This window comes from Tachypleus tridentatus, chromosome 4 (assembly GCF_004210375.1).
Source record: "Tachypleus tridentatus isolate NWPU-2018 chromosome 4, ASM421037v1, whole genome shotgun sequence".
NCBI lineage: Eukaryota > Metazoa > Arthropoda > Merostomata > Xiphosura > Limulidae > Tachypleus > Tachypleus tridentatus.
This window is the reverse complement of record NC_134828.1, coordinates 21,489,547-21,503,678: the sequence shown is the minus strand read 5'-3', so window position 1 is coordinate 21,503,678 and position 14,132 is coordinate 21,489,547. Positions and strand designations below refer to the sequence as shown.

Here is a 14,132-nt window from a genome sequence, read left to right as displayed (position 1 = left end):
CAATGATAATTACCATAGAAATATAGCAATATTTTTTATAGAATTTATTGCATAATTATGTTTACAATGTGTTTGGATGTAATAATGCTTTTGTACTCAAATATATTCTTATGTTGAAAGGCCCGGCGCGTGACTAGGTGGTTAAGGCACTCGACTCGTAATCTGAGGGGTTGCAGTTTCAAATCCCCATCGTACCAAACATGCTCGCCCTTGCAGCCATGGGGACGTTAAAATGTTACATTCAATTCTACAATTTGTTGATAATGGAGTAGCCCAAGAGTTGGCGGTGGGTGGTGATGAATAGCTGCCTTCCCTCTAGTCTTACACTGCTGAATTAGGGACGGCTAGCACAGAAACTCCTCGTGTAGCCTTGCGCGAAATTCAAAACAAAACAACTTTGGGTTAAAATAACATTGATCTTTCTATTATATGTTCGAAAGCTTGGAAACATTACGTTTGTTTCAAACTTTTAACAGAGTTTCTGCAGCGGTGTATCTAACTAAACCACATATTTTACGAAATATTGTGTCTAATATTTTATCTTGACGAAATAAAAGAATCAACGAAACTCATCCTGTGTGGTTATTTGCTGAACTTTGTCACAAAGTATAAATCGAAAACAAGAAAATTACGATTTTCGTCAAAGGTGAGAACAAAAAAGTGAATTTAACTTGTGCTGAAAAAGGTGAAAAACTGATTTTATTACTACACAGAAAAGTTCGGTTTTTGTCAATATATAGATCTTAAAGCTGGTTTGTTTGTAGGCGTTGTTAGCGAGGGGGATACAAGGAACGACTCATCCAACTAATATTTGCATAGTCTACCTTTTTATGTTTTTGTTACTTTCTTTTCTGAAGACATCTTGAAATATTGCTTGTTTGCATTTTTAGATTTATTTGTTTCAAAGTGAGAATCTAATTAGTTAGGTAATTTGGTTTGTTTTGAATTCAGCGCAAAGCTACACGAAAGCTACTATTTGACGTCTGCAAGAACTAGTGATTAAAAAATGGCGGATTCCGCATTTAAACTCGTTAAACTAGCTGCGTAGAAATGTTTGTTTTGTTGTTGAGCTTTGCGCAAAGTTACACGAGGATTATCTGCGCTAGCCGTCCCTAATTTAGCAGTGTAAGAATAGAGGGAAAGCAGTTAGTCATCACTATCCATTGCTAACTCTTGTGCTACTCTTTTACCAACGAATAGTGGGATTGATCGTCACATTATAACTCCCCCACGGCTGAAATGGCGAAAATGTTTGGTGTAACGGGGATTCAGAACCTGCAACCCTCAGGTACGAGTCGAGTGCCTTAACAACCTGGCCATGCCGGGCTCACGTAAGTTAGTAATTATAGCTCGTATTTTTCATGATGAGGAATTACACATTGTTGTAAAAAATTCGGCACTTTGTTGCATAAAAATTGGTGTCTCATTAAAAAAAGAAATGGTTATATCTCAATAAAACAATTGTCAACACATTTTTCTCAGTCGAATACAAGAAGGCCCTGCATGGCCAAGCGTGTTGAGGCGTTGACTTGTAATCTGAGGGTCGCGGGTTCGAATCCCCGTCGCACCAAACATCCTCGCCCTTTCACCCGTGGGGGCGTTATAATGTGACGGTCAGTCCCACTATTCGTTGGTAAGAGAGTAACCCAAGAGTTGGCGGTGGGTGGTGATGACCACCTGCCTTCTCTCTAGTCTTACACTGCTAAATTAGGGACGGCTAGCACAGATAGCCCTCGAGTAGCTTTGCGCGAAATTCAGAAACAAACAAACAAACAATACAAGAAACTAAAATCATCAAAATTGATTAGAAAATACAAAGTCATGATTATACAAAAAAACACAATTTTGTCTGAACACAAAGCAAAAACAAAAAAATTACGATTCAGTTCATGTATAACAAAACTTACAACAACAGCCCACAACTGAAACATCGTTAAAAATAACTTCTCTAAAATTTATGAAAACTGGAGAAATGTTGGTGGTTAACTTCATTTGATTACCGCATTCATGTCTTATAGCTATAGCTGTTCACAAAGTATGCATCTAATGCTTTCTCAAATAAACTCCAAATGTTTTGCAAATCTCTGTATTTATAAATAGAATTGCAACATCAAAAGTTAGTTTGTTTTAAAGCGAGAGTCAGTGATCATGGAGGCAAGACATTGCCCTGGATTTGTAGGCGAGTCATAACAACTTTTCCCAGGAGCCCTCGGATTACGAGTCGAACGCCTTAACACACTTGGCCATGCCGGACCGTTCCCAGAAAATCATGGTTCATCACTATAGAAAGTTCCTTAATTTATTTCCAGGAGGCGTTTCACAATTATCATACTTTTGCTAGATAAAGTTCCATAATTTTTATTGTTGTGTTTTATCTTCGATTTTTCAAATCTGAGTTTTAAAAACATTGACATTGTCAGATGACTTCGGACATTGCTGATAATAGAGCAGTGTCGTAGGGGATGACAAAAACGTTTTAAGTTTCTTTGTTCTTTCTTTTCTGGTTTATTAGCCGCGGCAAATCGACTCTTTTTTCTTCATGTACAAACGTTTAGCTCATGGCTTCGTCTTCTCTTGACCGAGCTGAAATCAAATTACAGTTTTGAACTCATGAGGTCATACCCTTTCGATTAATGTATTTGACCATGCCCAAAATGTCATTGATTAATGTATTCTAATCGTGCCTGAAAACAAATTCAATTTGAGGGTAGGCTGATTAAGTTCCTGTTGAGTACTAAAACCAACTCGAGCATTCTCGCACCCCACTGTTGGTCTCATTGGTCAAGTTATTCTGATTTTGTCATAAAGAGAATTCCCTCTTGTTTTCTTTTTAAAACGTGTAACATAACGCTCAATAAAAGGCGTTCTAATTTGAATGATCATTACCTGCAAAATCTGTCATGCCATTTCAACTGAATAGACACAGTTTACCAATTGACTACTTCAGCTCAGAGAAATATCAACAGAATAAAGATAGTGGATCAACTTGACCATTTCAGGTTAGGATGTTATAATTAACTAAATAAAGATAGTGGATCGGTTTGATTACTTCGGACAATTTAGCACAATTAAAATATAGCCTCCAATTCTATATGAAAGAAACTTTCTAATAACCGTAAAATTAGCTACTTATTTTTATATTGAAGACATTCATATGCTGCTTCGTTTTGACTAATTTTATGTTTTTATCTGTTATAACTCAACGTAAAGAAATGATCTCTGACCAAAAACTGGATAAAATTACTAACGTACGTGTTGTGTGATTTGTATGTTTCCAAGGGCCTTGTAACCAACAAAATCGTTGACTTACAAGCATATTTGTACATTACACGTTAGAAAAAAAATGGGTTTAAAAAGCCATGTGTTTGATATAGACTCACAATGGTAATTCTAGAGGTAATCTGTTGTATTTATATTAGTTTTAAGGAGATGATGTGATTACATCTGCAAAGAAAATATTTGATGCAAAGTGACGCAAAAGTCGCGCTCCCTAGAGATTTCGGGAAGAAAAAAAATTAAATATTTTTTTTATTAACGTAAATAAAATCACGACCTATATTTTCTGAATGTATCTTTATTAGCTCAGTATCTTGCTATTACAACTTTGTCATGAGATATCAATATCCTTGGAGTTTTAATTGGAAATATTTAAACAATGTGAAAAACAAAAGCTTATTTGTTTATTAAATGTTCGAATCGCTAACCATAAACTTCAAAGCAAGTATTGGTTCAAAGTTAACAGCCAACAATTCGAACAGTTACTTTGAAAAACAAACAATAATTATCAGTGATGACGAGAAACCCACTTGTTGAGAAATTTATATGCAAAAACGCTCTTCTATGTAAAGTGTTTTCTGTTCGCTCTTCTATGTAAAAAGTGTTTTCTCAGCCCAAACGAGCCGTTTTTGCATATAAATTAAACAATAATTACTTCTGTCTATTATTCTTGAAATCCACTGTGTATAAAGACTTTCATTCGCGTAAAAAAATCAAAGGTTTGAATGTATATGTTTTCTTATAACCAGGAAACCTATCGGACTATATATCTGCTGTGTTCACCCAGGGGAATCGAACCCCTGATATTAGCGTTGTAAATCCGTAGACTCATCGATGTTCCAGCTGAGAGCCGAAAAGTATAGACGTATATATATTTTTAATTTTATGATGAATGTTTAGTGGACTAGGAAATAGTACATTATAAAACATGAAAACTTTGTCGCCCGTCACAAAGTTGAACCGTGATTAACAAAATACGAGACAAATGTCTTGGGAACAAAACACATTTAATTTAGTCATGACTTTATGTGATAGTACAATACATACTTTTAAACAACAGTTGCACAACATATATAAATAAATATATACACAATACATTTAAGGCATTGCTTATGTAAGGGTGCGCAAATAACGTTTATTTTATCTACATGTTTATATTTCATCCACAACATTAAAGTTTTAAGAAATGTCTTCATAATGTATCACACAGTCTGGCAAAGTAAATCTCATATGAAGAAATACGTGGTTACAGACTATAGTTTACGCACGATAATTTCAAAATAAGATAAAAGAGCTCGTGAATTATTGTGTCCGATCAACTACAACTTGGCCACGTCACTTTTGAACAGAAGCTGAAAGACAGAAAGTATAAGCATTTCAAACACATCACCATGACAACCCAATTACGTTTCACAACAACGTAACAAACACACAACTATGTCGGTATTAACGACAGTACTTTTATTGGGACAAAATTCAACAATGACCAGTTATTACTAAGGAAATTTGCACTCATTAAACGATTTGATATAAGTAAGGGTTTGATAAAAATATTGTTGTGTTTAGTTTAGTAAAATGGGTTTAATCCTTAAACAGCGGCCATCGTGACACCGGGCCTGGCGTAGCCAGGTGGGTTAAGGTGTTCGACTCATAATCTGAGGGTCGCGGGTTGGAATCCCCGTGGCACCAAACATGCTCGCCCTTTCAGCCGTGGGGGCGTTATAATGTGATTGTCAATCCCACTATTCGTTGGTAAAAGAATAGCCCAAGAGTTGGCGATGGGTGGTGATGACTAGCTGCCTTCCTTCTAGTCCCACACTGCAAAATTAGGAACGGCTAGCGCAGATAGCCCCGTGTAACTTTGCGCGAAATTAAAAAAAAAAAAAACTACGACATTTCTCTATTTGAGGGTTAATGGGCGCACTCAACAATAGAGCTGAAGAAGGGTTACTGTTGGAAAAACAAAGCAATTAATGAGATCTATTATGATCAAACATATACAAATGAGAAAAGTACTTTAAACAGGTCAGAATTGTTTTCTTTCAGCGCAAAGCTATATAATGTGTTACTGTGCTGCGTCCACCATGGGAATCGAACCCAAATTTTAGCGTTATAAGCCCCTCAAGTTTACCGCTAATTCACCGGGCATTTACTTTAAACCTTCGATGAGAGGTAAAAAGCGTTTACAACAACAATGTAGAATGAACCTTCTAGACATAGATTTCTAACACCTTTATGTCAGTTCTCAATAACTAGGCCTAGCGTAACCTAATGGTTAGGGCACTCGATTCACAATCTGAAAGCAGCGGATTTGATTCTTCATCACCGAATATGTTAGCCCTTTTGGCCGCTATAATTTATCACTTCAAAAGTAGGAACGGCTAACGAGAATAGCTCTCGAATAGTTTTGGACGAAATTCGACAAACCAACACAATAATTAAACGTCTTTCAGTCCATATAAAATTTCGAAACATCTATATAAATAGCACTGTTTTCAGTTACTAGTTTCTATTGTATAACCTTTTCAGTCTTCTTTTGTTCATAAAATTTGGTTTAGCTTGAATTTCGCGCAAAGCTACTTGAAGGCTATTTGCGCTAGCTAGCCGTTTCTAATTTTGAACCGAAGGCCTAGAGGGAAAGCAACCAATCGACAACACCAATCGCCAACTCTAATCAAATAGTAGGACTTCACTGTCATTCAAAGCGAAATTTTGCAGCAGCAAAACGCGCATCATCAATTTCTGGATTCACTGTAAATTAGGTTAAGACTAGGTCTAATTGGATTCACAGTAATACTAGGACTAACTGGGTTCACAGTAAGTTAGGCTAATACTAGGACTAACTGGGTTCGCAGTGAGTTAGGAAAACACTAGGCCTAACGTACTCTAATGATAGTAACATTCAAACGAAGAAAGTCCGCATAGTTCTATTTTTGTACAAAACTATTTTATGTTTGCTACTAACACCCAATCAGAACACTTTGATTCTGATACCACATGAAACTAAAGCTGTATTAACAGATAAAGAAAACGTTTGACTGGACTATTTTTTCACTACTTATGAATGAAGACAGAAAGTTTATCTTCTTCACAGTGCAAGAACGATGAATGAACGTCAATGCACTTCTAAGATTATCGAATTGGTTTGTTGTTCTGTTAAATATGCTAATTATTCTTAGATAGGCCAATTTTGCTTTATTTTTTATATTTTTCTCTCTTTTTTTCCTACAGTAACACATACATACATAGATACAACAAATCATGAACCTAATAGTTGAAATAATATTTAGTATAATACATATCCCAAACATTGATTTGAAAGGTTTATTCTAACAGACAAACTCACATAATTTGGTGTTTTAGAATTTTTGTGAGAGAAAAACAATGAGCACAACAAACTGAAAAGAAATCTTTCAGGTATCCCTAACCAATAACAGAAACCTTTATACAGTAGGTTTATTAGTTTTTGGGGTATATCATATCGTATTCTGAGAGATCAATGCTGATAACAATTAAATAAGCTCTTAATAAAAAAGTGTGAAATTTGCATTTATAAAGCTTGTCTTATGGTATAACCTCTACCAAACTAGTAATAATAATAACAGCCATCGAAATTTCTTTATATGAATTCATTACATTAGGTTGTTGGTTTCTAGAGTATTTGTTTGTTTACTTGTTTTGGAATTTTGCGCAAAGCTACACGAGGGCTATTTGTGCTAGCGGTCCCTAATTTAGCAGTGTAAGACTAGAGGGAAGAACAGCTAGTCATGACCACTCATTGCCAACTCTTGGGCTACTATTTTAACAACGAATAGTTAGACTGACCGTCACATTGTAACGCCCCCACGGCTGAAAGGGCGAGCATGTTTGGTGTGACGGAGATTAAAACCTAAGACTCTCAGATTACGAGTCGAACGCCTTAACTCACCTGGCCATACCGGGCCTGTTTCTAGAGTAACAAACCTTTTCTCTCTCCTTTATTAATTTCTAATTATATGTATATGTATGAAGGAGAGTTGACGTGAATAGTCGCCAGTAATAAATAAAATTAGTACTTTATCAAATAGTAAAGGTTTATTTTAAATACGGTTCTGAGTGTGTGTGTAGGTGTTATGTAATTACTTAATTTTTAATGGTAAGAATAACATCTCGCTTATTCCTATCTGATCAAAATCGGAAACCAGTGATGATCGCCATAGAGAGTTTCGAATTAGAAACAAATGTAAGATTTAGAAACATTATTTACTGTGTTTATTAGATCAGTTTGTTATTCAAAGTTCGTTTATAAACACTAATGGTGATAGCTGATCAGTAACTGGTTTTAGTGCAAAAAAAAAAACCAACAACAACAAAATATACCCGACCTGCTAAACACTGAATAAATAACTGAACTAGATTTATTTTCAAATTTGTTCACAATTCTCTTTATACGTTCTGACAACTCAGTTTGTGGTAGCAACCACTGAACTGAGAAACGCTTTTTAAAGTTAACTTTCTAGAAGCATTTAAAGTTAACTTTCATTATTAGAAAAGCGAGAGTGTTGTCACTACAATTGTTTCTGTCCCCCCCCTTTTATTGTCCATATTTTTGTATAATCTCAGTTTTTTTGAACAATATTGTATGCAATACTCCATTGCTTCTTCCCTATCTTTTTATTGTCCACTTTTTGAACAATATTGTATGCAATACTCCATTGTTTCTCCCCCTATCTTTTTATTATCCCCGTTTTGAACAATATTGGATGCAATATTTCATTGTTAGCGGAGGAAAGCGACAATATTATTATCAAGAACTCCCTGTAATTTCTCACTCTACTGCTATCCAGTTTTAGAATAATATTGTATCGAATGTTCTATTGTTAGTAGATAAAAGACTAGCTTGGACGCTTTTTGTTTTTATACGAATATAATGTACTTGGATCTATATTCAAGTTTACCAATTTATTAAATAGAACTTTACAACAAGTATACGTGGATTCGTAACACCAAGCTGCAGTTAATATAAAAGCAATTTTCTTAACAAAAATGGCTGAACGTTTTCAAAACCCATCATTCACTACGGCTGTCGATCGGCCGTAGCTTATGGAAGTGGTGCGCGTGCGGCTGAGAGACGAGTGACCGCGAATTCGCTGCTTTTTCCCTGCGCACATACACATGCGCAGAGCACTTTTGAAGCTACTCCGGAAGTTCTGAGACATGAACCCGTAGACGCAGGGGTTGACACAACTGTTGAAGTAAGACAGCAGATGAAAGGCGGTTCGCAGTGGCTTCAAATAACCATAATTCAAATGATGAAGGTAGCCGAAAGCAGTCAAGACGTTGGTGCTAAGAATTGTTAGTAACATAGGATTATGGAGCCATAATATAGTTTTAAACCTTCTACCTGTTAGTAACACAGGACACGGGATTATGTTACAAACAGGAACTTGCACTACTGCTACTAACATCTTGATAACCTGATAAAAAAAAACACATTTTAGTAGTGAATCATGGATCTGTTTATACTTTTTACACATAATATAGTTCAATATCTTTCACTTCTTTTCACTGTGTCAACAGGAGGTTATGGATCTATTTGTACTTGTTACACATAATACAGTTTAAAATATTCAACATCTTAGTAACACAGGATATTATGGATCTATTTGTACTTGTTACACATAATACAGTTTAAAATATTCAACATCTTAGTAACACAGGATATTATGGATCTATTTGTACTTGTTACACATAATACAGTTTAAAATATTCTACATCTTAGTAACACAGGATATTATGGATCTATTTGTACTTGTTACACATAATACAGTTTAAAATCTCCTACTTGTTAGTGACACAGGAGATTGCGGGTCTGTTTATATTCGTTACTTTCTACCACAAAAGAAGGAATAAAATTCAAAAGTAAAAATCAATCGGAAAAATTAAATAAAAATCTGATGTAAAGAAAAGAGAAGTTTATGCAACAAGAAAAAATTAAATTGGAAAGAAATGTTCCCTAAGGACTTTCGCAGAGCTAATACAAATATTCTACACTCTACGGTGACGGAGAGTTCTTTGAACTTCTATGTTCTCGGTTCCTTGTATCTCTTTAAAAAGTTCTAGATTTTTTTAATGTTTTCTATAGACATTTCATAATTATTTTTCTTGCGTCGCAATACTATCACTTGTAAGCAATTTCTGTTTTTTACAGCTGTAGGGTAAATGTTTTAACAAAAACGACATTGAAAAACATATTTTATTTGTTAAACTTGCCATCTTTATATGGCAGTCGAAGTCTGGGCACAGAAGTTACAAATTGTGACTGATAAACGATGGTTTACCTGGAGGTTAAATTTCCTCATTTATGTTTTTTTTGTTTGGTGTATTCCAAGATCAACTCTTCTAAAGAAAACTTAGGTATCATATCATTGTTGTTATGTGTTTTTATTATACTTTAAGAACCTATAATGCTAAAATTTTGAGTTCGATGCTCACGATGGCAAAGCGTAGGTAACCCATTGTGCATCTCTGTGCTCAAACTAAAATACATATTTGTTGAGAAACCATTTACGATAACAAATATTATACATTGAAGTTGTTAAGATTGTATCTTTTGGTCCATAATGGAGCAGCGATATGAAACACTCTTGGTTGAAATGGTCCTTGAAACAGAATAAGAAAAACAAAACGAAAATAATTCTTAAGCATATTTCAGAGTATCTTCGCCATTAGCTCTGAGATAATTAGTGATGTTGTAGGAAACTGTGATGGAACCTTTTCCTCTGACGACGTTTCAACTCCACCTTCAACCAATGTTCTGCAAGATACAAACTAATGGACTGCATATGCAGCAAATTGTTTTTAATTCGTTAAATGCTATTACTTGTCAGTAAAATACCGAATTTTAAAGTACCTCGAGAAGTTGCTCTAGTTGTTATTATAAATGAGTGAACTAAACTACTTAATGGTTTGGAAAGGTTCAAATCAAAATAATCAAACACGTAAAACTAAGAACAGTGGCTAATGCAGTAATATTTCCATTACACTAATATGTCCCTTTCGGCATGTATGTTTTAAGGATAAAATATTACCTTTTAGAAAAAGGAATTTAAAACGAAGACCAATGTTATTTCTGTCCTAAACAACAAGTTATGTCACACATCAACAAAACGGTTTAGTCAGAGACTTTAAGGTTCTGATTTTGAACTGCTGACCAGCCGGAACTACTAAGCTACGTTAAGTTAAAGCGAATAACTGTATCATTTGTTGCTGTTGTAACATTCCCAGGGAATACCGGGATTGTTGAAAGTGCAAAGAATGTCAGCGACATATTGCAGGATCTAACCTTGGACCTTTCGATTTGCAGCCAGACTACACCTTTAAAATGGAAAATCCAAACAACCAAGCATGTTGGCTTTGCCAAAAGAGTGATACAAGTTTAGCCTGAAGTTTAATAGAAACCAAACGAAACAAGAACAAAAACTAACAATATTTTCTCAAGAACTTAATAATTAAATAAACTTAACTATATTTTATCCACTAACATCAAAATCGAGTGTACTGAAAGGAGTTACAGTTTACGCATCAACTTTACTTACCTTTAATGTAAGGTTATGATAGTTACGGTGAATCTCAAATCACAGTATTTGTACTAACCCGTTTTTAGATCTTAAGCCTATGTGAGGTTATTTATAATACGTTTTTAGATCTTAAGACTGTGTACGATTTTTTATAACTACGTTTTTTAATTTTAAGTCTATGTAAAATTATAATAATTCGTTTTCAGGTCTTAAGCCTATGTAACATTATATTTATTAATACATTTTGTATCTTAAGCCTATGTAACATTATATCTATTAATACATTTTGTATCTTAAGCCTATGTAACAGTATATCTATTAATACATTTTGTATCTTAAGCCTATGTAACATTATATCTATTAATACATTTTGTATCTTAAGCCTTTGTACAGTTATTTATAAAAAAATTTTAGAACCTCAGCCGTTTTTTTCCTGATTTGTTCAAAAGTACGTTTTTAGATTCTAGCCTATGTTATATCTTTTCTAATAACACATGTTTAAAATACTAGATTTCTGGTCTCACTCATATAGCTGGCTACTTAAAGTGATCTATTTCTAGATGTTAAGCCTGTGTCATGTCACTTATATATACTTCCGTGGTACGTTATGTGACATCACGTCCGGAACATGTTATATATATCGACATCAAAAACCTTCATTTTTACCTGTTTTACCTGGGCATTATCATCATCTATTCTATGGATAGTGGATCTAGGCTTAGCTATCGTGCTAGAAGACATTGGGTGGTTCTTGGTTCGAATAGATATCTCCATGGAACAGCCCCTGGAACAAAGGAAACACCCAGAATTTAGGTAATTTGTACACATCTCTATTCGGATCATTACAAGATATGCTCACATCGCTACTCGGGTCATTACAAGATATGCTCACATCTCTATTCGGATCATTACAAGATATGCTCACATCTCTATTCGGATCATTTCAAGATATTCTCACATTGCTACTCGGATCATTACAAGATATGCTCACATCTCTATTCGGATCATTACAAAATATGCTCACATCTCTCCTCGGATCATTACAAGATATACTCACATCTCTACTCGGATCATTACAAGATATGCTCACATCGCTACTCGGATCATTACAAGATATGCTCACATCTCTACTCGGATCATTACAAGATATGCTCACATCTCTATTCGGATCATTACAAGATATGCTCACATCTCTATTCGGATCATTACAAGATATGCTCACATCTCTATTCGGATCATTACAAAATATGCTCACATCTCTACTCGGATCATTACAAGATATGCTCACATCTCTACTCGTATCATTACAAGATATGCTCACATCTCTATTCGGATCATTACAAGATATGCTCATATCTCTACTCGGATCATTACAGGATATGCTCACATCGCTACTCGGATCACTACAATTTGTTTTACAAATCTCTACTCAGTTAATTAAGGGATTTCACACATCGCTACTTAGAGCATTACGAAATTTCACACAATCATCATTCGCTGTGTTCAGTATTTACACAAGGAGCGTAACGTCAGAGAAACGATATCTGGAAGCGAAAAAAGAACTTCTGCGTAAGAGTGTTTTGTCGTAAAGAAAGGAAACTTTGGAATAATTAGAGACTTGTAGAATATCGACAAAAATGTTAAACCTGAAGTGCTCAGAGTTGGAAGCAGACGCACTTGGGAAATCTAATAAATAACTCTCATTTTAAGCTGTTAGGCGATGTGTCTCGACGGGAGATAAAGCATCTTTTAACACTTCATAAACAGAATTTGTATCGTTTTATTAAACGTTCTTTTGTTCCCAGCATCTTGATTGATTAAAAAAACCAGAAACTTGTGTATTAGCTTCTACGATTCGCTCTTCTTTGTTTTTAATTTTCTTGGTTTTTACTGACATCTGTCGTCATTATGTTAATCTGGGCTCCATTAAAAACACTTAAATAATGCTGTGAATTATTTTTTTACTGCCCTTACTTCCAGTGATATTCGATTCATTTCCCAACAACAGTAGTTTTCTTCGCCTGCGTATTTATATATTTAATTTTAGAATGACTTCTTATTCTATTTTGATATATTTAACTGATGTGTCTGCTGCGGTCTCTCTTGAGTTCTGAAGAATACAAAATTACTTTTGTAAGAATTATTTGGTGTTGTTTATTTTGAATTTTGCGCAAAGCTACACGAGGGCTATCTACGCTGGTCGCCTATAATTTAACAGTGATATACTATAAGGGAAGGCAGCTGGCTAACACAAATCACTGCCAATTTCTGGGTTACTCTTACCAACGAATAGTGGGATTGATCTTAATATTGTAACGCCCCCATATTTGGCGACGGGGATTCGAATACCAGAAATTCAGACTGTGAGTAGAGCGTTCAAACTATCAGTTCATGCCAGGCCACCACAGAGAAATATGAAAAGCATGGCCGTCAACGTTTGTATACAGGAACAACACAGAAAAATAATATGAATAAATATATCCTACGTTTGTTTGTTTTTGAATTAAACACAAGATTACACGATGGGCTATCTGCGATCTTCCCACCACGGGTATCGAAACTCGGTTTCTAGCGGTGTGAGTCCGCAGACATACCGATGTGCCACTGGAGGGAGCACATTGTATGATAATAATTTTAAGAGAGAACTAATTGAACGAAGAACTTTGTTTTAATAATTTTAGTAAAACAATAAATAAAAAATTAAGGCAGCTATATGCAATTAAAATTCATGTAAATGAAATTATATTTCTTTTACAAAACTGATTACTAACTTGAGCCTTAGGAAGGGGTAAGGCCAATCAGGCCATGACCTAACTACTTTTTCATAGCATGTATTAAAACTTATTTTCGTTCGATACATTAAGTTGCGTGTGTGCATCATTTGTAGTTTAAACTGTCCAATATCCAATGCCACAGCAGTAAATTTACAAAAAAATATTTCTAGGGGGCGTGACCTCATACCCTCTTCCATTAGAAAGGCAATGACCTGAGAGCTTCAAACTTGTTTCCTTCTGCAATTCTGAACAAACAAAAAATCCAGTTTCACTGAGACAAGCAGAAGTACAGGCAACTGAGATCATGACAACAAACAAGGTTTATCACATGTCATCTCCTCGTGAATTCTTGACAATTACCTAGCAACTGTAACCATGTGTCGTTATGTATGTATATACATATCACTGTTTCACGGTAGTTTTACCAATTTATCACCAGAGATATTGCTTAAGTGTGTGTGTCAGTTCCGTATTTCAATTGATGTAATTTTATGTAATAATACATCAGTTTTGATGTTTCAAC

General features: G+C 34.8%; 1 protein-coding gene across 1 annotated transcript in view; it reads right to left on the bottom strand.

Annotated features, from left to right (window-relative positions):
• Positions 1 to 7,930: 7,930 nt before the first annotated feature.
• LOC143248078 (QRFP-like peptide receptor) overlaps positions 7,931 to 14,132 on the bottom strand; it is a 54,788-nt gene continuing 48,586 nt past the window's right edge. The window contains exons 5-6 of the mRNA XM_076496514.1: positions 11,502 to 11,619; positions 7,931 to 8,732 (exon numbers count right to left, since the gene is read on the bottom strand). Coding sequence (XP_076352629.1) covers positions 8,316 to 8,732; positions 11,502 to 11,619 — 535 coding nt within the window. The 3' untranslated portion in view covers positions 7,931 to 8,315. The remainder of the gene's footprint in view (positions 8,733 to 11,501; positions 11,620 to 14,132) is intronic.